Source organism: Podarcis gaigeae, assembly GCF_964106915.1.
Source record: "Podarcis gaigeae genome assembly, chromosome: 13".
In the NCBI taxonomy this organism is placed as follows: domain Eukaryota; kingdom Metazoa; phylum Chordata; class Lepidosauria; order Squamata; family Lacertidae; genus Podarcis; species Podarcis gaigeae.
The window spans coordinates 4,517,000-4,541,620 of NC_139689.1; the positions used below are offsets into that span (position 1 = coordinate 4,517,000).

At 49.3% G+C, this 24,621-nt stretch overlaps 1 protein-coding gene across 1 annotated transcript in view; it reads left to right on the plus strand.

Annotated features, from left to right (window-relative positions):
* POLR2A (RNA polymerase II subunit A) overlaps nucleotides 1–24,621 on the plus strand; it is a 32,211-nt gene that overhangs the window by 2,632 nt on the left and 4,958 nt on the right. Inside the window, exons 4-25 of the mRNA XM_083706497.1 lie at nucleotides 959–1,132; nucleotides 1,932–2,213; nucleotides 3,599–3,760; nucleotides 4,862–5,082; nucleotides 5,171–5,303; nucleotides 7,197–7,321; nucleotides 8,559–8,769; nucleotides 9,956–10,165; nucleotides 11,373–11,541; nucleotides 12,823–12,917; nucleotides 13,894–14,097; nucleotides 14,238–14,460; nucleotides 16,140–16,323; nucleotides 17,049–17,220; nucleotides 18,539–18,644; nucleotides 18,931–19,136; nucleotides 20,242–20,466; nucleotides 21,574–21,820; nucleotides 21,944–22,044; nucleotides 22,391–22,495; nucleotides 22,636–22,818; nucleotides 24,265–24,468. Coding sequence (XP_083562623.1) covers nucleotides 959–1,132; nucleotides 1,932–2,213; nucleotides 3,599–3,760; nucleotides 4,862–5,082; nucleotides 5,171–5,303; nucleotides 7,197–7,321; nucleotides 8,559–8,769; nucleotides 9,956–10,165; nucleotides 11,373–11,541; nucleotides 12,823–12,917; nucleotides 13,894–14,097; nucleotides 14,238–14,460; nucleotides 16,140–16,323; nucleotides 17,049–17,220; nucleotides 18,539–18,644; nucleotides 18,931–19,136; nucleotides 20,242–20,466; nucleotides 21,574–21,820; nucleotides 21,944–22,044; nucleotides 22,391–22,495; nucleotides 22,636–22,818; nucleotides 24,265–24,468 — 3,942 coding nt within the window. The remainder of the gene's footprint in view (nucleotides 1–958; nucleotides 1,133–1,931; nucleotides 2,214–3,598; nucleotides 3,761–4,861; nucleotides 5,083–5,170; nucleotides 5,304–7,196; nucleotides 7,322–8,558; nucleotides 8,770–9,955; nucleotides 10,166–11,372; nucleotides 11,542–12,822; nucleotides 12,918–13,893; nucleotides 14,098–14,237; nucleotides 14,461–16,139; nucleotides 16,324–17,048; nucleotides 17,221–18,538; nucleotides 18,645–18,930; nucleotides 19,137–20,241; nucleotides 20,467–21,573; nucleotides 21,821–21,943; nucleotides 22,045–22,390; nucleotides 22,496–22,635; nucleotides 22,819–24,264; nucleotides 24,469–24,621) is intronic.

Consider the following 24,621-nt stretch of genomic DNA (forward strand, 5'->3'; position numbering starts at 1 on the left):
AGTACTTGACCCGAGGTACCACTGTAATAGTCCTACTCTATTCTGCCTTGGTCAGACCACACTGGGAATGCTTTGTCCAGTTCTGGGCGCCACAGCTTTCTTGCCACAGGTGACAGGTGAGTGCGTTGACAAGCCTTAGGGTTGACCAATATATTTTTCTTCTAACTCTACATTCTGCTCTTAGCGATACCTGCCTGTGAGTCAAAGCCTTGTGTGGCTTCTTTGTGGGCCATCATCCATTTTTGTTTTTAATCTCACCTTTCAGTATATAATTCTTAAGCTGCCTCACAGCACCAACCTACAACCCAAAAAACAATTCCATCAGCTACCGAAATCTTAAGGGTTACTTGAAATAATCAGTGTTAGTAGCCACCGAGAACCAGAACTAGGGGGAATAAAAACATTTTTTACTTAGTTCTGAAAAATGAGCCATTATGGCACAAGGTGAATAGGTGCCACCCCCAAGAAGGCCCTGTTTGTGTCAGCCCTCCGCTCCCCTTTGTTCAGATTAAGTTCAAAGGTCTTCTGTTTCCCCCCGATTCTGACTCCAAACACTTTGGGTGTACGAACCCCCACATTGAACTGCTCAGGAAACCAGAATAATATGGGTTCATCCAAAGACAACAGAATACTGGTATCTGTGGAGTGTTCTTGTCATTGCAGCAAGAAAGCCCCATAGCATCCCTTCCCAGCCTGCCCATGCCCCCTCTGATGTGAGGCCTACTTCCCAAGAGCTATAGTGAATAGTGGCATATTCTCACATTTGCTGGTAGTCGTGGATAATGGCAGTTATAGTCCAATTTACAATTTCACTAGGTATAAAATGACTTTTTCTGTTACCCCGTAGTATTGAGGATGTTGGGGGTGGGGCGGTCATACAAAAGAACCCAAAATCTGGCAGGGTTAATCACACCCTTTATTATTTGGGGGGAACGCCCCGTTCTTCTTTTCGTCGCAGAACAACCCGAAGATCAAAGACATCCTGGCCAAATCCAAAGGGCAACCAAAAAAGCGTTTGACCCACGTCTACGACCTTTGCAAAGGCAAGAACATCTGCGAAGGTGGGGAGGAGATGGACAACAAGTTTGGAGTGGAGCAGGCCGAAGGCGACGAGGACATCACGAAGGAAAAGGTAAGGACCACAAATTGCCTGCGCAAGCCCAGTGGGGTTACAATAATAATAATAATAATATATTATTTATACCCCGCCCATTTGACTAGGCTTCCTCAGCCACTCTGGGCAGCTTCCAAAGAAATATTAAAATACTCTCATACATCAAACATTAAAAGCTTCCCTAAACAGGGCTGCCTTCAGATGTCTTCTAAAAGTCTGGTAGTTGTTGTTCTCTTTGACATCTGGTGGGAGGGTGTTCCACAGGGCGGGGGCCACCACCGAGAAGGCCCTTTGCCTGGTTCCCTGTAACTCGGCTTCTCGCAATGAGCGAACCGCCAGAAGGCCCTCGGAGCTGGACCTCGGTGTCCAGGTAAAACGATAGGGGTGGAGACGCTCCTTCAGATATACTGGACCAAGGCCGTTTAGGGCTTTAAAGGTCAGCACCAACACTTTTGTTGGTTGGGCTTGTAAGATGTTGCACGTTGTCTTAACACTTGCTTTTCTTCTCTGCCTTCTGGACCGTTGTGGACGCTCTCCCAGATCATAGAATTTCATAATTGTAGAGTTGGAAGGGACCACCTCCGACGGTTCCTTAAGAGTTTCAAATGTGCCCCTAGGGCAGTGGGTCTCCTGCTGTTGTTGCACTACAGCTCCCAGCACCCCTGACCACTAGTCCTGATAGCCAGGGATGATGGGAGTTCTGGTCCGACAACAGCAGGAGACCCAGTTTTGAGGAACACTGCCCTTGGCCCATGGCAGTTGGAGGGGACCCCTGTTCGACCTGACAGCCTTTACCCGTTGCTGCCTCTTTATCCAGGGTCACGGCGGCTGCGGGCGCTACCAGCCAAGGATCCGGCGCTCGGGCCTGGAGCTCTACGCCGAGTGGAAGCACGTGAATGAGGACTCTCAGGAGAAGAAGATCCTGCTCAGCCCCGAGCGGGTGCACGAGATCTTCAAGCGCATCTCGGATGAGGAGTGCTTCATCCTGGGCATGGACCCCAAGTTCGCCAGGCCCGAGTGGATGATCTGCACGGTGCTCCCGGTCCCACCACTGTCTGTCCGCCCCGCTGTCGTCATGCAGGGCTCTGCCAGGAATCAGGTATGGGCCCAAGGGTGGACTTGCGGGGGAAGGGAGCAAGCTTTGTTCCAACTCAAAACTCACACCGCCAGGGGCAGAAATGCAATGTTTCCCAAACTTTGGGTCCTCAGCTCTTCGTCCCATCATCCCTGACGACTGGTCCCGCTAGCTAGGCATTAGGGGAGTTGTGGTCCAGCAATAGCCGGGGACCTAAGTTTGGGGGAAACTGCAGTAATTCTTCCAAATACTGCTTGCTGGAAACCACAGGAGCTCCTGTGTTCGAATCCTGCATGCAGGTCTTCCACAGCCATCTGGTTGGCAATTGTAAGAACAGGATGCCGGACTAGATAGGCCACTGGCCTGATCCTGCAGGGTTCTTTTTTCGTATGTCATATGCAGCCATTCAAATGACAATTAGCCCAGTGGCTTGCAACGAGAACGTATCAAAGGGCCAGCTTCCCTCTGCTTTCGTCTTTGCCAATTATTAGTTACTCTTTTTTTAAACGAAGTAGCTCTTAAGCAATGTGAAATGTTAGCAAACCAAAACAGCCAGATTTATTAAAACTGGGGGAAAGATAATACAAAGGCAATTCTATTGTTTAAAAAGCTGGATTAAAACATCCAACTCACTTATAAGAGACCGTATATGAAAGCCAAAGGCCCAGCACAAAGAAATGTTTTTGCCGGGCACCTGCAGATAACGTAGTGATCACGCCGGGTGAGCCTCCCTGGGGGAGAGCGTTCAATAAGCAGGGAGCCACCACTGAAAAGGCCTGCTGTTGTGTGGCCACCTTCCAGAATTCCTGTGGGGGGAGCACATGAAGCAGCACCTCCGGTGAAGATTGCAGGGTCTAGGCTGGTTTTGTCTGCCCTGAGATGATCGATTATATGGGATTGGCAGAAATGACCGGCAGAATCCGAGACCAGGGAAAAGAGTTGGTGGAAGAAGATTGGAAGAAGTTTAAAGACTATTTGCAGAAACACTGTAAAATTAAGGAATGTTAGAGTGACGTTGAATAGCAACTAAGTGGTTTTCAGCTGTAATGCTTAAGAGATAGAAAATAAGGATTTGAAATAAGTAAAAGACCTAATGGTGAGGATTTGCTGAACAAACAATTTGAACTGGAATATAAGAAAGGGTGGTACGAGGAGGTCTGGAAAGTAAGGTAAAAGAAAACATGTAAATGGAATTTATACGTGTTCTTTTTGTTTTTCCTTGTCTTTAAATTGTTTTTAATTTTTGTATTTCTGTTTCTTCTTCTTTTTTCTGTTATTATGTATTAATCTTGAAAACTTTAATTAATTTTTATAAAAATAAATTTCCACCTCTGCTTCCCCCACCGTCAAAAAAAAACCAAACGATTTTGACTGCCCTGACAGGCTGTTTCCTTCCTCTCCCCACTCAGGACGACTTGACTCACAAGCTGGCTGACATTGTGAAGATCAACAACCAGCTGCGGAGGAACGAGCAGAACGGGGCAGCTGCCCACGTCATCGCCGAAGACGTCAAGCTGCTGCAGTTCCACGTGGCCACCATGGTGGACAACGAGCTGCCCGGGCTGCCCCGCGTAAGTGCTTAGGGGGCCTCTGTGTGCCCCTAGCAGGGTAGAAATCTGCAGCCGCCCTCTTTCGCAGAGGAGTCAGCGAGCCATAGGTAGGCTGCGACGCCTCCTCCCTCCACGGGAAAACCCATCTAGGTGAGTGGAGGCAGTTAAGTATCTCTTGGAGGAGGCCTCCCCAGGTCTGTTGGTCTGGAGCGATATTTACCTTCATTCTGATTACAAGAGACTTTCTGGGGGGCCCTCCGTGGTTTGGACAGAAATGGGGAGTGGGAACCCCAAAGTCGTCTTAATTTGGTGGTTGTTACTGATTCACATTTATAAGAAGCAAATAGTCTCTGTTAGAGCAGCCTTCACCTGATTGGCTGCCCTCCTAGCACTCCGGACTACAACTCCCATCAGCCCCTGCCAACAGCACAGTTGTGCTGCATATGGCTGATGGGAGTTCTTGTCCAAAGCAGCTGGAGAGCAGCCCGGTTGATGATGATTGACGTGGAATATATGTAACGCAGTGTTTCCCAACCTTGTGCCTCCAGCTGTTTTTGAACTACAACTCCCATCATCCCTGACTAGCAAGACCAGTGGCAAGGGATGATGGAATTGTAGTCCAAAAACAGCTGGAGGCACAAGGTTGGGAAACACTGATGTAGCGCATAAGCCAGGGGTGGCCCACGCGGACTACAGTTCCCATCAGCCCCTGTCGGCATGGAGTTGCAGCTCAGCAGCGCTGTAACTCTCCAAAGGTTTGTCTTCACCCCTGAAGGCAGAACCCTTCCGTTGTCTCCTGTGACACAAAAACACATAGAGTGGACTAGGAGAGGTATTGATACACACATGCAAAATCACATTTCTGTTGGACAGGATAGCAGAGTTTCACTCGGCTCTTAAACCATTGGATTGTCCTGCTTTGAATTAGATTAGAAAGTTGACCAGTTTCCCTTACTTAGATGTCTTTAAGAGCGCTTCCCAGTCGGCGGAGGACGAATGTCCAGAATGGGACGCTCCTCTTTGCTCCACAGGCAAAAGCAAGCCATTCTTTGCACTTTTGTGTTCCCCACCAGCATTTGCAAGAGAGTAATGCTTTTCTCCCTCCAACCTCTTGATTTCCAGGCCATGCAGAAATCGGGGAGGCCTCTGAAGTCCCTGAAGCAGAGGCTGAAGGGGAAAGAGGGCCGCGTGCGAGGGAACCTGATGGGCAAGCGAGTGGACTTCTCGGCCCGGACAGTCATCACCCCGGACCCCAACCTCTCCATCGACCAGGTGGGCGTGCCCCGATCCATCGCAGCCAACATGACCTTTGCCGAGATAGTGACTCCCTTCAACATTGACAGGTGAGTCCCCTTTCCCCACCCCCCGCATCTGGTGTGTTCAACTGCCTCGCGCCCCAAATGCTGGCTAACCCCTCTCCGCCTCCGCTAGGCTGCAGGAGCTGGTGCGCAGAGGGAACAGCCAGTACCCCGGAGCCAAGTACATTATCCGGGACAACGGCGACAGGATTGACCTCCGCTTCCACCCAAAGCCCAGCGACCTCCACCTGCAGATAGGGTACAAGGTCAGTTCCGCTGGGGGCGGGACAGGACACAAAGTTGGGTAGGAGAATAGCAGCCCCCTTCCACCCCGGAGTAAGCCCACAGTGGTGCTGGACCAAAGAAGGACGCGGGTGGCGCTGTGGGTTAAACCACAGAGCCTAGGGCTTGCCGATCAGAAGGTCGGCGGTTCGAATCCCCACGACGGGGTGAGCTCCCGTTGCTCGGTCCCTGCTCCTGCCAACCTAGCAGTTTGAAAGCACGTCAAAGTGCAAGTAGATAAATAGGTACCACTCCGGTGGGAAGGTAAACGGTGTTTCCGTGCGCTGCTCTGGTTCGCCAGAAGCGGCTTAGTCCTGCTGGCCACATGACCCGGAAGCTGTACGCCGGCTCCCTCGGCCAGTAAAGGAGATGAGCGCCACAGCCCCAGAGTCGTCCACGACTAGACCTAATGGTCAGGGGTCCCTTTACCCTTTACCTTGCTTGTTCCGCCAGCAGAACCCTAGAATTCTTTGATTCATCCACTAGCATTAAAAGAAAGGCCTTGTGTGAGCTTCAGGTCTTGTAGCCTCTTCCATTCCAATAGACTCCGGTGGCCTTTTTTGTAAGTGACCGTGCCAAGCGTTCCTTTAAAGTTGGGCAAATTCGAGCAAATGGGACAGTTGGGAAATGCCAGAGGAAGAGAAAGAGAGAGACCAAAGGTTTGTGGGGGGCGTATCACTGTTTGCAAACCTTCCCATGTGGGGCAGGTGGGGTAAGGAAATGGGGTAAGTCATCTGGTGACTTCATTAACATTAAGTGCCTGGCAAAAATATTCCTTTTCAACCATGCCTTTGGCTGATTAACAGCCGATGCCCTTTTAAATTTTTTTTGGGGGGGGGGGTAATTGGTTTTTGTTACCTTTTTCATTATGAACTTTGTGTTTTTTATATTGTATTTTTATGTTTTGCAAACCACCCAGCAGTCTACGCATAGTAGCCAACTCCCAGGAGCTGATATTCCTTTGGTCCCTCCTCTAATAAAATATTTGAGGGGGCCATGCCCACCCCAAAAAAGCTGATATAGGCATTGCCATTCAAATGGTGCTGTGATCAGTTATGCAGGGCGGGGCTTACCTGGGCCCTCCCAATATTTTATTCAGGTTTGCACTCCTGGATCTACATATCAAAGGCGGAATGCAAATTATTGCTGTTCTTCTTGGTTGTTGTTGTTATTTTATTAATAAGCATTGGTTGGATACTATGAGAACAGACTGCTCAGCTTGGGTGGTCCTTGGCCTGATCCAGAATCCAGGCTTTCCTTAACATTATTACGTAGTAAGCTAGAAATCATTGCAGCAAGCAGAGCGGGCATTCAGGTGTCTCGCACTCGGGACTCTGCACAGGCCACCCCGTCACTGACCTTTCCTCTCTCACGCTTCTTGGGTCTTTTTGCCTTGCTGGCATGGTGCCCTTGACCTCTGATAATGCCTCTTTCTTGCCTGGAGAGAGGATAAAGAGGGATGAGTGAGTGAACATAGAAACTAGCATAGCCTAAAAAAGATAAATACTTAAATTTGTTGCTTTGCCAGCTTTTCTCTGGCCCTGCCTGCCCCGGCATGTGGCCCCTGGGAGTTTCCCCTAAAGGAATATGGCCCTCAGTCTGAAAAAATATCTTCCCTTCGCTCCATTATATAATAAATATGCAGGCTTCTTGAAGCTGGGTTGTGTCCTATTTCACTGGTGCATCAACGTGCATCTGTGCAAATGATAAAAGTTTTCAGAATTGGTGCTGATGCGGATTCAGTACTTGAATAAGTTTGGCTGCAGAAAATTCCCATGCGCATTTTGCAGTCTTCCTTCCGCTGGCTTGCTCCAGTCTTCCTGCCCATCCTTCGAGGCAGCAAACCAACAGCTCTCCTGCTTGATCTCCCCTTCCAGGTAGAACGGCACATGTGCGACGGCGACATCGTCATTTTCAATCGACAACCGACGCTGCACAAGATGTCCATGATGGGGCACAGAGTGCGCATCCTGCCCTGGTCCACCTTTCGCCTCAATCTCAGGTGAGGAAGAAGGCGCTGTTCTCTGTGTGTGTTGGACTGAGAGTGGGGGTAAGGGGCAGGCTTGAAAAAGAGGGGAAAAGGTTCAGCTTACTTTTTGGAAAGAGATAATAATAATAATAATAATAGCAATAATAATAATAATAATAATAGCAATAGCAATAATAATTAATAATCATTTATTTATATCCCGCAAATCTGGCTGGGTCCCCCAGCCACTCTGGGCAGCTTCCAACAAAACACTAAAATACAATAACCTATTAAACATTAAAAGCTTCCCTAAACAGGGCTGCCTTCAGATGTCTTCTAAAAGTTTGGTAGTTATTTTTCTCTTTGACATCTGGTGGGAGGGCGTTCCACAGGGCGGGCGCCACCACCGAGAAGGCCCTCTGCCTGGTTCCCTGTAACTTGGCTTCTCGCAGTGAGGGAACCGCCAGAAGGCCCTCGGTGCTGGACCTCAGTGTCTGGGCAGAACGATGGAGGTGGAGGCGCTCTTTCAGGTATACTGGACCGAGGCTGTTTAGGGCTTTAAAGGTCAGCACTAACACTTTGAATTGTGCTCGGAAACGTCCTGGGAGCCAGTGTAGGTCTTTCAAGACCGGTGTTATATGGTCTCGGCGGCCGCTCCCAGTCACCAGTCCAGCTGCCGCATTCTGGATTAGTTGCAGTTTCCGGATCACCTTCAAAGGTAGCCCCACGTAGAGCACATTGCAGTAGTCCAAGTGGGAGATAACACGAGCATGCACCACTCTGGCGAGACAGTCCGCAGGCAGGTAGGGTCTCAGCCTGTGTACCAGATGGAGCTGATAAACAGCTGCCCTGGACACAGAACTGACCTGCACCTCCACGGACAGCTGTGAGTCCAGAATGACTCCCAGGCTGCGCACCTGGTCCTTCAGGGGCACAGTTGCCCCATTCAGGACCAGGGAGTCCCCCACACCTGCCCGCCTCCTGTCCCCCAAAAACAGTACTTCTGTCTTGTCAGGATTCAACCTCAGTTCCAAGCATCGCTGTCAACTTTCCCCTTGTGAGGAATCCTATTTGGAACAAGGAAATTTCCCTTTAAAAAGGGGAGACGTTGACAGCTATGATTCCAAGGCCGCCTGACCCAGCTGCTCCCCATCCCTGGTTTTTCCTCTCTGCAAACTCAGGCAGGCATCTATACAGTTTCCTTTGTGGCACTTGGCCTGAGCGCTGCCCTCCGTTGTTCTCGATCTCTCTCTCTCTTCCTCTCCACCAGTGTGACCACCCCGTACAATGCCGACTTTGACGGCGACGAGATGAACCTGCACCTTCCCCAGTCCCTGGAGACGCGGGCTGAGATCCAAGAGCTGGCTATGGTGCCCCGTATGATTGTCACGCCTCAGTCCAACAGGCCCGTCATGGGCATCGTGCAGGACACCCTCACGGCCGTCCGCAAGTTCACCAAGAGAGACGTCTTCCTAGAGAGGGTGAGGGCAGGTTCTGCAGAGACAGCCTTATTTATGCATGGCTTCAGAGCCAATCCAGCACCAGACCACCTTCCCCTCCTGTGGTTTCCAGCAACAGGCCTTCAGAAGCATTGCTGCCTCTTTCATTTTTAATATACAGTGGTGCCTCGCAAGACAAAATTAATCCGTTCCACGAGTCTCTTCGTCTTGCGGTTTTTTCGTCTTGCGAAGCAAGCCCATTAGCGGCTTAGCGGCTATTAACGGCTTAGCGGTTTTAAGAAAAAGGAAACAAACTCGCAAGAACTCACAAGACGTTTCGTCTTGCGCGTTTTTCGTCTTGCGAGGTATTCGTCTTGTGAGGCACCACTGTAATTTTTATTGGTTTTTTAACATACCATTTTCAACAGTAATTAAACATACTTTTACATCTTACTGGGGTTTTTTGACTTCCATCAGTCCTGTTTGAAAATTTTCCTTTCTAATCTCTCAGTATGCATTTCTTATTTTCCCTATTACATTTCAAACTCATAACCAGTATCTCTTATCTTTTTCTACTTTGTAACACTTTGTATATTTCTCCTTACAAAACTTCTAGCGTAATTTGTTGGTTACAGTTGCTCTTCAAATAATTCATATACCTCTTCCAATCTTCTGTAAATCTCTCATCCCGCAGGTTTCGAATCCTTCCTGTCATTTTGTCCATTTCTGCATAGTCCATTCATTTCGTCTGCCATTCTTCTTTTGTCGGAATTTCTTCTTGCTTCCGTTTCTGGGCTAACAATACTCTTGCCGCTGTTGTAGAAGCATTGGTGCCTCTGATGGTGGAGAGCAGTCTTCAATAACCCTCTGTGAATTTGTCTAATCCTATTTTAAAGGCATCCAAGTTGGCCATCACTGCCCCCCTGTGGCAGGGAGTTCCATAGTTTGACTTTGCACTGTGTAAAGCAGGGTTGTTGTTTTTAACCTGTCCTGAATCTTCCGGTGGATTTTAGTGTCGGAACCAGAACCATGCCATGTTTTATTAGATTTTTCTGCACAAAAAGGGGCAATTTCGCTCTTCCCTTTTCCTGTACTTGTAGTGAGTCCTGCTTTAGTAAGGCCTGATGGTTTGAGGGAGGGAGACGTCGGGTTCTAAGCATGAAATGTTCCCTTTTCATGGGGAAAGCCCGGGCAATAACCGCTTACCTTTTCCTGATCTCCCCTTCAGGGCGAGGTGATGAATCTGTTGATGTTCCTTTCCACCTGGGACGGCAAAGTGCCCCAGCCGGCCATCCTCAAGCCTCGCCCGCTGTGGACCGGGAAGCAGATCTTCTCCCTCATCATCCCAGGACACATTAACTGCATCCGTACGCACAGCACCCACCCGGACGATGAGGATAGCGGACCCTACAAGCACATCTCTCCTGGAGACACCAAGGTACTGTTGGTGGGGCAAGCCTCTGGGGGAGGAGGGGGAAGTCACCAGTGTGGTGTAGTGGTTAAGAGCAGTGGACTCGTAATCTGGTGAACGGGGTTTGATTCCCCCCTACCTCCACATGCAGCTGCTGGGTTAGAGAATGTTAGCCGCTTTGAGACTCCTTTGGGTAATGATAAAGCGGGATATCAAATCCAAAACTCTTCTTCCTCTTCTTCTTCTTCACCAGCCTGGCCTGTTGCGTTCCAAAGACCAAGGAAGGATCGGACCCTGATTAATACACATGAGGCTTGGCCAGCAAGACTCTGGGAGGAAGTGTGAATAATAATTTGTCACTCCCTGACCCAGGTCCCTTTTATTAACAAAAGAACTCTTAACACAGCGCTTGTAAGAACCAATCAGATGTCCTCTGAGCATTAAAAATAAAAACCCCACGTGGGACAAAGTTACATCAGATAAATCCTTTTAACTACAAAGACTACTTTGAGCATGCATACATGTTTTTTAGGGTAAATAAAACAGGAATTGAGGAGTAATGCATTTAGCAAATCCCGGAGTTCATAAACAGGCAGTAAACAGGAAAGGAAGGATGGCAAGGAAAGCTAGTATTTTCCATCTCCTTGTGAACGCTCTTGCTGGCCCTTAAGATCTACCTAAAGATTAACAAAATCTACATCAAAGTTACCTCCTATCTTTATGGCCTAGGATATGCTGCCTTCAGATGTCTTCTAAATGTTAGGTAGTTGTTTATCTGTTTGACATCTGATGGGAGGGCATTCCACAGGGTGGGTGCCACCACCGAGAAGGCCCTCTGCCTGGTTCCCTGTAACCTCACTTCTCGCAATGAGGGAACCCTCGGCACTGGACCTCAGCGTCCAGGCTGGACGATGGGGGTGGAGACCTAAAGGCTCCCCACCTGATCCTCAATTGCCCTCTTGGCACTAGCCGGAACTAACAGAGACAAGAAGGGAGGAGGCGAGGGATGGAACGTTTGCAGAGCAACACACTGAGCAAAGCACTCCTGCTGCAAGTCAAAATCACATGGCTCAAAGGGTGCCAGGCTTGTGGACGGAGATGCAAAGCTGCAGCACACACACACACCGGTCTCTACAGCTGGGCTTCCCTAGTTTCCTGCCTGTAGCCAGATTTGCTAGCCGTCCCCACCAGCCTCACGCTCCTCCGTCGCTCTCCTTTCCCCTCTCTCCCTCAGGTCATCGTGGAGAACGGGGAGCTGATCATGGGCATTCTCTGCAAGAAGTCGCTGGGCACCTCTGCCGGCTCCCTGGTCCACATCTCCTACCTGGAGATGGGCCACGATGTCACCCGTCTCTTTTACAGCAACATCCAGACCGTTATCAACAACTGGCTGCTGATTGAAGGTGAGATTGATGGTGCAACTTGGTCTGTTTTGGTGGGGACGTATTCCCCCACCATGGTTTCTTCCTCCTCCAGAGGAGTCTGGCAGTTGCAGCGTTGGGGTTCTGATTTAACTCATTACTTGCTCGACCAGACCCACCTTGGGCCTCCTCAGTTAGGCACGAACTGGTTCCCTGCATTGCCATTACAGCGGTACCGTGGTTTGCATAGATTTTGGATTAGAAACACGTCAAACCCGGAGGTGCGTGTGTCCCAGTTTGCAAACTTATTTTGGATTACAACCAAATTCCTTTTGGAGGCCCCATTGGCAAAAGCATGCCCTGGGTTACAACCTGTCCCAGTACGTTTCTGAGCACAATTCAAAGTGTTGGTGCTGACCTTTAAAGCTCTAAACGGCCTCAAAAGCCCAGTAGACCTGAAGGAGCGTCTCCACCTCCATCGTTCTGCCCAGACACTGAGGTCCAGCGCCGAGGGCCTTCTGGCAGTTTCCTCATTTCAAGAAGTGAGGTTACAGGGAACCAGACAGAGGGCCTTCTTGGTAGTGGTGCCCACCCTGTGGAACACCCTCCCTTCAGATGTGAAGGAAATAAGCAGCTATCTTATCTTTAAAAGACATCTGAAGGCAGCTCTGTTTAGGGGTTTTTTAAATATTTAATGCTGTATTGTTTTTAACACTCGATTGGGAGCCACCCAGAGTGGCTGGGGAAGCTCAGCCAGATGGGCGGGCTATAAGTAATAAATTATTATTATTATTATTATTATTATTATTATTATTATTATTATTATTATTATGGTTTACAAACAGACCTCCGGAATGGATTATGGTTGTAAACCAAGGTGCCACTGTATTTATTTTGTTGCATTTCCAAAGTCACACACAAGGGCTGTGCTCCGACTCCAGTGCCAGAGGCTAAAATGCAACATTTCTCAAACTTACGTCTCCAGTTCATTTTGGACTACAATTCCCATCATCCCTGACGGCTGGTCCTGCTAGCTAGGGATGATGGGAGTTGTAGTTGAAGAGCAGATGAAGGCCCGAGTTTGGGAAGCCCTGATTTATTGCCCATATAACCTCTCTGCTTCTCTGAGGGGCCTACATGGTACTCCTCCCTCATTTAATCCCCACAGGTAGGTTAGGCTGTGAGTCGCCCTGTGAGCTTCATGGCCGGGCAGGGATTTGAACCCTCGCCTCCCAGGCTGTAGCCCGACGCTAACCACTAGGCCACGCCGGCTTTCTTGTTCTCCCTTTCTGGTGTTGAGCCTCTTCTCCCCCTCTTTGGCAGGCCACACCATTGGGATCGGGGACTCCATTGCTGATGCCAAGACCTACCAAGACATTCAGAACACCATCAAGAAGGCCAAGCAGGATGTCATAGAGGTAAGGAAGGGAGCAGAACTCTGCACCCAAAGCGACAAGCGCATGGCAAGGGGGATAGGAGCTCTTGGGGAAAGAGGGCAGAGTGGGTGGGGGTTCATCATTGTTCCGCCATAGCAGTTAAGGACCTGAGCTCAAGGCCACGGCGTGCTTCCTTCTGAATCCACCAGCAGTGCTTCAGGCTGCTTGCCCTTGGCCTGTAGATCGGGAGCTGGGGGGGGGGGGGGAATCGACACCAGAGGTTCCCAAACTGTGGTCCGCAGGTTTCATCTGGGTGGCCTGCAGCGCGTGTGTTAGAAAGCAAGGTGGTTAAAAGCCGCACAGCACCTAGCAGAGCACACACACACAATTGCTACAGCAGATAGAAAAACTGCCGGGTGGTTCACCAAGTCCATTGGCAGTTTTCAAGGGGTGCGTCGGGGTGGAGTTAGGGGGATACTGTTTGTTTAGGGAAGTTTTTAATGTTTGATGCATTACTGTATTTTAATATTTTGTTGGAAGCCACCCAGAGTGGCTGGGGAGGCCCAGCCAGATGAGTTGGGTATAAATAATAAATAGTTGTTGTTGTTGTTGTTGTTGTTGTTATTCCTTATAGAGATGGTTTTCACAGAGCTCTGTGGGATCCAGCAGAGATGGGTTTGTTTATTCACTGTATCTATAGCCCACCTTTCCTCAAAGGACCTCAGGGTGGCTTAGCCCTCCTCTCTCCCTCACAACGACCCTCTGAGGTAGGTTAGGTTGAGAGAGGCAGTGACAGGCCCAAGGCCCACCCTGTGAGCTTCGCACCCGAGTGGAGATTTGAACCCGGGACCGACACTCTAAATGCTACACCACACTGGTGAGGGAAGGGAGAGTTGCGTTTGGGTAGGATGGAGAGGGAAAGGGAGAGCAATCCCATAGCCTTGGGGGGGCTTGGCTTTGTCCTGGGGGAAGGGGCCCGTTCTGATACTCTCCCCCTCTTTTAACCACCTGACTCCAGGTGATCGAGAAGGCCCACAACAACGAACTGGAGCCCACCCCTGGCAACACGCTGAGGCAGACCTTTGAGAACCAAGTCAACAGGATCCTGAACGACGCCCGAGACAAGACCGGCTCGTCCGCCCAGAAGTCCCTCTCCGAGTACAACAACTTCAAGTCCATGGTGGTGTCGGGAGCCAAAGGCTCCAAGATTAACATCTCGCAGGTAGGCCTCGCCCCTCCGCTTCCAGGAACACGGTGGGTGGGTGGACAGACTGACCCCAGACATGGCAGCTGGCCTTCCTGTTCCGCCGGACGCCAGGCACTTTGGGTGACTGCCCTGCCTCTCCCCCCTTCTCCCCACAGGTCATCGCCGTGGTGGGGCAGCAGAACGTGGAAGGGAAGCGCATCCCCTTTGGCTTCAAGCACCGGACGCTGCCCCACTTCATCAAGGACGACTACGGCCCCGAGAGCAGGGGCTTCGTGGAGAATTCCTACCTGGCCGGTCTCACCCCGACGGAGTTCTTCTTCCATGCTATGGGAGGCCGAGAGGGGCTGATCGACACGGCTGTCAAAACAGCTGAAACAGGTGGGTTTGGAGGGAGGGGGAGGGGGGAGAGAAGAGAGAGGGGTACATGACTCCACTTGGTGGTTTAGTGCTGTTCTTTCAGCAACCGGGATTCATCTTCCCACCCTGCCTGGGAAAGTCAGGTTCAATTCAGGAATTCAGAAAACCTGACCCCCAAATCCAGGCCAGTGTTTCCTTGGTGGTTTAGACGGGGCGCCAGCACGCAGGGGGTAAAAGCAACCCTGTTAGGTAGGACAGCTGCCACACCACTCTTCTTTTGCTCGTCCAGTCTGATCCAGGAGATCTCAGGCTGTGCTTTAGACGCCCCCAAAACTCCACAAGGAGCAAGAGTTAAATTGCTTCTCTCTGCTTCTGGGGAATCAAGGCAGATAAAGTCTACAGTCACAGATGTGACCAAAGATATGTCCAAGACACTGGTTTAGAACCAAGGCTTTAACCCACATCAGAATTCTAAAGGTGGGAGGGACCCCTAGGGTCATCTAGCCCACCCCCCCCTGCAATGCAAGAATTCTCCCCACGGCCATCCCTGGGTGGGCTCGAACCACCAGCCTTCTGGTTAACAGCCAAATGCACTGATCTGTTGCGCCACAGGAGGGCCCCCAAACATGCAGACCCAAAATGAAGAAGTAGATGGATTAATGATTGGGTAGAATGAAAGCCATTTAGGAAAGGAAAATACTTTTAGCAAAATGGGACCCCTTGGGAACTCGAGAAGCGGGACCCTTATACATTGCCAATGAATTCACTGCCCCATGAAGATGCAGCACAGGTTCCAGTTAGGGACATAAAGACGAGAGGTCGCCACACAGAGAGCAATCTGGGAAACTTAAAACACTTTTGCTTAGTAACTGGCCTAAACCGGGAGATGTCCAGGCATTTGTTTTCCAGAGATGGGACTCTCTGGCTCTTGGACAGATATTGTAGCCCAGGTGTGGTCCATGAGAGCACTGGCAAGACCAGCTCCCCTCTTCACCCAGAAGTCTGAGCTGCTGACAGAAGCAGCACTTGTGTGGACTTGAATGTGGTGGACTTGTAAAAGAGCATTGGGGAAATAATCCATAATGAAATGTTTAAAAGTACATTTCCAAAAGAAACCCCCGAGTCCTTTTTGTTGGGGATAATTCAGACAGCAATTCCCAGCTGTAAAAAAAGGTTATTTATGTATGCCACTACAGTGGCCCGTGTTTTGTTAGCCCCCAAAATGGAAAGTAAGCATGGTCCCAACTAAAGAAGAACGGTGATATTCTTCTGCGCAGCTTGCCGACTTAACATATAGAACATATAGAACAAGAAGAACATACGTTTAGAACAGATTGGAAAACATTTATTGAATACATGGTAAATTGTGTACACTTGAAAAACGTTGGCAGCATTAAGATAAATTCAACAGTGTACACAAGTTTTGATGGATGCAATAATGGGATACTGAACGGTTTAGTTTTGTAAAATATGCAGGGATTTGTGATACGCAAAATGAACCACGGAAAGAGAGGAAGGGGAGTTGTTGGTACTTTAAGGATGTTTAAATGAGTGTTTGGAATTGTAAAACAGAAAATTTAATAAAAATGATAGATAGATAGATAGATAGATAGATAGATAGATAGATAGATAGATAGATATGGAGGATCTGTGGGGCGCACCGGGTTTCTTGCTAACCTCCTCCTCTGCCCCACGGCCAGGTTACATCCAGCGGCGGCTGATCAAGTCCATGGAGTCCGTGATGGTGAAGTACGACGCCACGGTGCGCAATTCCATCAACCAGGTGGTGCAGCTGCGCTATGGCGAGGACGGGCTGGCGGGGGAGAGTGTGGAGTTTCAGAACCTGGCCACGCTCAAGCCTTCCAACAAGGCCTTTGAGAAGAAGTGAGTCTTGCCTCGGGGGTTTCCTTCTGCGTGCATGGCCTTTATTCCGTTGCTCCCACCTTGTGTGGGATTTCCTCTCTCCCCCCTGCTTATGAGGCTGGAGAATCCTGATCTGCGCTGGGCAACGAGGGAGCTCAGTGCAAACAACTTCTGTGTCAGTAGAGTCGCCTGTAAAGGAGACGGACTGAGGTTGGGGAAGGCCCAAGCTATAGGATGCCTCTCAAAATTCTGTCTTTTCTTACTGCGATCTCAGATGGGCTGCAACAGTCAGACACATGCAAGGAATTACCGTATTTTTTGCTCTATAAGACTCACTTTTTCCCTCCTAAAAAGTAAGGGGAAATGTGTGTGCGTCTTATGGAGCGAATGCAGGCTGCGCAGCTATCCCAGGAGCCAGAACAGCAAGAGGGATTGCTGCTTTCACTGCGCAGCGATCCCTCTTGCTGTTCTGGCTTCTGAGATTCAGAATATGTTTTTTTTCTTGTTTTCCTCCTCCAAAAACTAGGTGCGTCTTGTGGTCTGGTGCGTCTTATAGAGCGAAAAATATGGTATTTTCAGCTGGCAAAACAAACACACCGCTCCTCTGTTGCATCAAGAGCCCCTGTTCCCAGCAGACCGTGGCTTCGCTTTGTTGCTCGGTCCAGGCTTTGGGTGTCCTGGAAATATCCAGAGCATCGCAGCTGTCCTCTTGAAGGTCTCATCTCCTTCATCTCCCCACCACCCAGGTTCAAATTCGACTACACCAACGAGCGGGCTCTGCGGCGCACCCTGCAGGAGGAGATGGTGAAGGACATTCTCAGCAACGCCCACATCCAGAACGAGCTGGAGAGGGAGTTCGAGAAGATGAAGGCCGACCGGGAGGTGCTGAGGGTGATCTTCCCTACGGGAGACAGCAAGGTGAGGCTTGTCGGGCCTTGTCTTGACCTCCAGGCGGCTGGCTGGGCGGGAAGACACCCCTGGAGACTCCTAGTCTAGATCGTGTTTCTGGTCTGGTTCAACAGGGTGTTTTTTTGATGCCCCCCCCCCAAACCCTGCATTTGTGGACTTTCCCTCTCCGCTTCCTGGATGCGCTAGTTCCGTGGTTCTCAAAGGGTGTGGTCTTCCACCTTGGCGTGGCAGGAAGATTCAAGGGCAATCAAAGCAGCATTTGAACATTTCAGGGTTCATGTAGCATAGCACCAAGATAATTTCATTTATTTGCATAATACAGATAGATACCTTTTCAAAATAAGAGCTAGAGCGTCAAGGGATAGCGAGGACCACCTTAGTTGTGTTTTCCAATATATTTCCTACCAGTAAAAAAAAAAAAAAACTAGGTGTGGCACGAGCAAATCTTGATTTTGAGAGTGAGAAAAATGTTGGAGCAGTAATTTTAAGTTGTTTCAAGCTGTTTTTAATAATTGTGTTTCAATGCTGCAATTTAATGGCTGTGACCTACCCCAGGAGCTTAGGGTGAAGGCATGTAGTAAGTTGTAATATGCAAAGATGCAGGGATTACTGGACCTAATTAGGGTTTTCTAACTCACGCCTTTCTCCTCGCCCCCCAAACCACCCTCTTTACATAAATCCATAGCAAAATTAATCAACCCATTTTGTTGTTCTCCTTCGCCTTGCCTTGGACTACTTATTACTCAGTTGTTGTTTTTTAAAAAAGGAATATAAAATTTATTTTTAAAAAACATTCAGGGTATGGTGTACAGCAATCACACATAGAAAACCATACAACGAAATCCGTAGAGAAAAATAAAATTGGAGATCAACTTGCATATTGGCAGTGCAGTCGTACCTTGGAAGTCAAACAGAATCTGTTCCAGAGGTCCATTCAACTTCCAAAACATTTGTAAACCAAAGCGTGGCTTCTGATTGGCTGCAGGAGCTGCCTGCAGCCAATCGGAAACTGCTGAAGCCCCATCGGACGTTCAGCTTCCAAAAGAACATTCAAAAACTGAAACACTTCTGGTTTTTGATCGTTCGGGAGCTGAAACGTTCGTCTCCCAAAGCGTTCGGGAGCTGAGGTGCAACTGTACGATATTTTCATTGTTATCTGTTTGCTTAATATATGAAATGCCGTCATAAGCTTGGTGGTATAGGATACGCCCTGCTGGAAAAGCAGTGAGAGATTAAAAGGAGGAGTCTGGCTGGTGGTGGAGGGGGCAGCGTTGGTCGATGGCCGCACCTGGCAGTGCCCAGCTCCTAACTCTCTATTCCCACACAGGTGGTTCTCCCATGCAACTTGCTGCGCATGATTTGGAATGCGCAGAAGATCTTCCACATCAACACACGCCTGCCTTCCGACCTGCATCCTATCAAGGTGGTGGATGGTGAGTTTGGCAGGGAGGGGCAGAAACCAGTGGCAAGAGCAGGGGAGGGGAGGATACACAAACACACCAGCCTGCCAGGGGAAATCTGCGGCCAGGCTCCTCCGTTGGGCTTCCTTGCCGCGCTGCCGAATCCAGTGACTCTTTTCCGACGTGAAGAATTCAGCCGGGTTTCCCAGGAGGGAGGGGAAGATCTGGAACGAGGCCGGGATATATTAACTTGCCAAGAACAAGCGAGCCACAGTCTCCCAGCTCAGCCCCTCCTGCCCTTCTCTGCTTCCTGCGACAGGCGTCAAGGAGCTCAGCAAGAAACTGGTGATTGTGAACGGGGACGACCCCCTCAGCAAGCAGGCGCAGGAGAACGCCACGCTCCTCTTCAACATCCACCTGCGCTCGACACTCTGCAGCCGGCGCATGATTGAGGAGTTCCGTCTCAGCGGGGAAGCCTTCGACTGGCTGCTGGGCGAGATCGAGTCCAAATTCAACCAGGCCATTGTGAGTACCTGGCGGGGTTCTGTCCTGGGTGTTTGGCTCCCTCCAGGGGAAAAATTAAAAATGTTTTTAAGGGACTCTTGAGGGACATAACCCAAACCAGTTGAACAAGGTCGTTTTCAAATTTATAGCCAAGTTTCTTTGAAATTCAAGGCTTTGCAACTGGGTGGATTTGATTTAAATCACTCATCAGCAAGACTGGATTTAAATCAAAAAAATTTACAGCAAGACTCATTGTTGCTGGTATAATCTTAATATTTGCAACCAGACGGAGGTTTCGTTTTTGGAATGATAAATTTTCAGAGTAGCTTTTGCAGTTGTAGCAAAAATTACTGATTTGCTTCTGCTATTAGAAATACATAGACAGCGAAATTATTGTGAGGTTTAATAAGTTAACTGTTTATATTCGGACAACTTTTCTGCTGTACTTTATTGGAAGGAGAAAAATAATCATTCCCTTAATAACAATTTAAATAATTTATTTAACTAAAACAGTAACATTATGGCATATGTAACCATGTTTGCTAACTGATGTGGTTAAACATTAAAAAAACCAAAACGTAAGACTTGAGTTTTTAGCACACATGAAAAACTTAAAACAAATCCTTATTTCCTGATGAATAGCCTTTGGACTGCAATGTAACTTAAATAGAAAACTGTCTTTAGAAAAAAATTCCCTCCAAAAATATTTAATTTAAATTTTTAAAAATCCATTTTTTAATATATATAGTTTTAAAAATCATTTATTTTTATCCACCCTGCTTTGCAGCTTGTTTGAACATAGTTTAGGTTAAGCATGGTTTAGACGTAACACTAAACTGTGGTTAATGAAAAATGAGCAAAAAGGGTCTCCATGTGGCTGCACCATAAGAATATCACTGTTAGGTTCTCCTCTCCATTTTAACCGCACAACAACCCTAGAAGATAGGTTAAGCTGAGAGTGAGTGAGTGAGTGACTGGCCCAAGTCCACCCAATGGGCTTCTTGGCTGGGCGGGGATTGGAACCCTGGTCTGCCAGGGTCCAGACTGGCTTACCATATAAAGCCATGGCTGGGCGGCCCCTTGAGGTCAGCGGCTGCTCATTCCCTCTTTGCCCATCCTCCCCTAGGCTCACCCTGGCGAGATGGTGGGGGCGCTGGCTGCCCAGTCCCTGGGCGAGCCGGCCACTCAGATGACCCTGAACACCTTCCACTACGCCGGTGTCTCGGCCAAGAACGTGACGCTGGGCGTGCCCCGACTCAAGGAGCTGATAAACATCTCCAAGAAGCCCAAGACCCCCTCGCTGACCGTCTTCCTGCTGGGGCAGTCCGCCCGAGATGCCGAGAGAGCCAAGGTAAGGATCCAGAGGAGGAGAAAAGGCAGGAAAGGAGTGGGGTGGAGCAAAAGGAGACTGCCTGTTGGCTGAAAATTTTTCACATCCCTTGTAGCCTCCAAAGGCCTTTTTCTCAAACGACTCCACACTCACAGTCATGGTCTTTTCCTAACTGCTTCTGGGTCCCTTTCCAGCAGAAGCTGCAAACCTTCCTGTTCATTTAGTAGGTGCTGAAACTTTTTAGTACCGCCGTGTCATCAAAAAAATAGTTTTTTAATGGTCTACATCAATAAAAGGGGGACGCAGGTGGCGCTGTGGGTTAAACCACAGAGCCTAGGACTTGCCGATCAGAAGGTCAGCGGTTCGAATCCCCGCAACGGGGTGAGCTCCCTTTTGCTCGGTCCCTGCTCCTGCCAACCTAGCAGTTCGAAAGCACGTCAAAGTGCAAGTAGATCAATAGGTACTGCTCCGGCGGGAAGGTAAACGGCATTTCCGTGCACTGCTCTGGTTTGCCAGACGCGGCTTAGTCATGCTGGCCACATGACCAGGAAGCTGTACGCCGGCTCCCTCAGCCAATAAAGCGAGATGAGCACCACAACCCCAGAGTCGGTCACGACTGGATCTAATGGTCAGGGGTCCCTTTACCCTTTACATCAATAAAAACGTACTCCTACAGGGTTAAATCCACATTACAGGTGGAAATACACTGTATCATAAGCAGAGAAAGAAGCAAGAGTTGGAATCATTCCAAAACGACCCAATAAAATAGAATGTGTTTTTATTACTGATACAAGTTTATTTCTGTGGATGCTCATCTTAAACACAAAAGGATTTTGAAGCATCGCTAAGCTCTGTGCGGTCTCCTTTATCCATTTGCTGTTTCGTGGACAGCGAGGTTTCCCTGTGTGCCTGATCCCCGCAGGTTAACCGATGAATTGCAGGAGACGGCCCAAGTTTAGCTTGTTATGCACAGAACTTGCTTTCCCCCCCCCAAAAAAAATGAATTGAGTGGAAAGGGGCAGCTTTGTGGTTGGCAGGAGGGTAAGACTAGGTGCTCTCGAGGCCAGGCATCTTCACCCCATTCTCTCCCCTACCCCCTACTTTCCCGGGGGTCCGTCTTCTTCCCAGGACATCCTTTGCCGCCTGGAGCACACGACCCTCCGCAAGGTGACTGCCAACACCGCCATCTACTACGACCCCAACCCGCAGAACACGGTGGTGGCCGAGGACCAGGAGTGGGTGAACGTCTACTACGAGATGCCCGACTTCGACGTCACCCGCATCTCCCCCTGGCTGCTGCGCGTGGAGCTGGACCGCAAGCACATGACCGACCGCAAGCTCACCATGGAGCAGATCGCCGAGAAAATCAATGCTGGTGAGAAGGAGGGGCGAAGTTGGGATTAGGTCCACCCCCCCCCAAAAAAAACATTCTAGAGAAGGTGTTGCGGTTTGCTCTTCAGCCCAGAAGCTCAACCTTCCTTACCTCCTCCCTTTGCAGGCTTTGGGGATGACCTCAACTGCATTTTCAATGATGACAACGCAGAGAAGTTGGTGCTGCGGATCCGGATCATGAACAGCGACGAAAACAAGATGCAAGAGGTGAGCGGGGGTTGGTCCTGGGAGAAGGTGTCTTTGAATGAAGCCTTTTAAATCTACTTTATTAAAGGTTTTCAACCTGATACTTCCATAAAACTCAAACTGAGCTAATTAGACTAATGAAAAATAATATATCAAACAGGGGAAAGACAAATAGTACTAATATGAGAATGATGTGCGTGATGGAAAGAGGATAAATATAACAGTTGTGGGGAGGGAGGGGGGTCGCGACTCGGCAGAGTCAAAGGGAATGTATGGTGCTATTACAATTTGTTGGAAAAGAATATATAAGGAAAACAACAGGGCTGACACTTTCTGCCTCCTCCCCTCCCTCTTGCGCGGCTTACAGGAGGAGGAAGTTGTTGACAAGATGGACGACGACGTCTTCCTCCGCTGCATTGAGTCCAACATGCTGACGGACATGACGCTTCAGGGCATCGAGCAGATCAGCAAGGTGAGCCTGGGCGGTGGGCGGGATTCGCACTCGGGAGATCCTAGCTGGCTCCCACAATCCCCTCCCCACCTAGGCATGATAAGGGCTCCCTCCGAGCGCACTCTGACCCCACTTTTTGCCCTCTATCTCCCCCCCCCTAGGTCTACATGCACCTGCCCCAGACGGACAACAAGAAGAAGATCATAATCACGGAGGACGGGGAGTTCAAGGCTTTGCAGGAGTGGATTCTGGAGACAGACGGCGTCAGCCTCATGCGGGTGCTGAGTGAGAAGGATGTGGACCCCGTGCGCACGACCTCCAACGACATTGTGGAGATCTTCACGGTGGGTACCCATCTACAGCCAGGAGGGGGTGCATTCTGGGGTTTCCCGCGAGGGGTGGGAGGGGAGCAGCCCCTCCATCTGCGATAGGGCATGTTCATTCGTTTATTAATTTTATATGATGCATACAGCATGTTACAAGGGGGAAAACTGCTTCTTTTCCCTTATGGGGTATTCTGGAGCCTGTATAGAGTCCTTGAGGGTTCCCTGTCGTTAGGAGGAAAAACAGAGACCAACCAGAGTATATTTGAGAAGCATGGAGGCTAGTAAGCCGGATAGAACAGGGTGCAGTTATTTACTCTTGTTATAAGAAAAACTGCCCCCTTTCCCTTATGGTGTATCCAAGAGTCCTTAAGTGGGTTCCCTATCGGTAGGAGAAAACAACAGAGGCCAACCAGAGTATATTGAGAAGCAAAGCGGCTAGTAAGCCTGATCTTTATTGAACTGTTGCAACAGGGTCCCCACTCTCCACACGCAGGAGGGAGGAGGAACCCTGAACAATGGTGCGCAAGCCCTTATATAGACGCTTGAAATTGCCCACTCTGTAGCCCAAGACCACCCCACAAAACATCATGCATACATCACAGAAGGAGGCGGTCTACAGCAGAAATCTTGTCTGCCAGGAGACCTGATAATGGTCACTGATTGCATTACCTAGGTAGTCTGGTTGTTCTTTTGTGGTGGTTAATACTTTGGTTCCTCAGTCCAGGTCACAGGCTCACCCTATTCCTAAACAAATATGCCCTTAAGACAGGATTTGAAAGCAAAAAGGCAATGGGAAGGCTTTTCCCATTTGCCTCCCTTACTGCAGAGGAATATTTGAGGTCAATTTGGGAGAATCCAAATGGCTCTAGGATTGCTCTCCCATACTATTTCAGACACATGGTTCGTATGTTTAGATATGTGTGCGTTAATGAATATTTATTATACATTTGAGACCTTTTGAGAATATAATAATTTTAATATAGAATAACAACCAGTTGACTGCAAAAGCAACAATAACAACTTCAAAAGCGGTTTACAGAAAAGATGCAAGGGTGACATTATTGCCGAGCAAAAGTAACAGTAATTTAAGGTATTTAAAATAACAGTGGACCGAAAGCAGATTTGAGCTCGCATCAGCTTTCTGGCTGGGCTTGTCTAAACTGGAATGCCTTTGGAAGGCAGTGCGGTGAAAGGCTTCAACAGGCAGGGAGTTCCGAAGTGCACTAAAAGATGGTTCTTTTGCGCAACGGGTGCCACCTGCACAGTGCCAATTCCACCGATTGAAGTGGCCGAGTCGGCTCATAATGGGGCAAGGCGATCTCGTGTTTGTGTGAGAGAGAGAAAGGGAGAAGGCGCGCCCTCCGAGGTGAAGATTTAAGGGAGGGGATCTGGTAGCGCAGTTTTTTTTTGGGTGGGGGGGGCCTCTTTGCAACTGTGGCAGCCTGCCTCTCCTCGCCCGTGCAGGTGCTGGGCATCGAGGCCGTCAGGAAAGCCCTGGAGAGGGAGCTCTACCACGTCATCTCCTTCGACGGCTCCTACGTCAACTACCGCCACTTGGCGCTGCTCTGTGACACCATGACCTGCCGCGGCCACTTGATGGCCATCACCCGGCACGGCGTCAACCGCCAGGACACGGGACCCCTCATGAAGTGCTCCTTCGAAGAGACGGTGAGTTTTCTGGAGGAGGGAAAGGGCCAGGAATTTGTCAGGAGCTTAGCCTACACTCGAGTAGGACACAGGCAGAGACGCATGCCCGACTGGCACGTTCTCTCCCTCCTGGTCGATCGTTTGGGAATTTCAAAAGCTTTCTTCAGCCTGAAC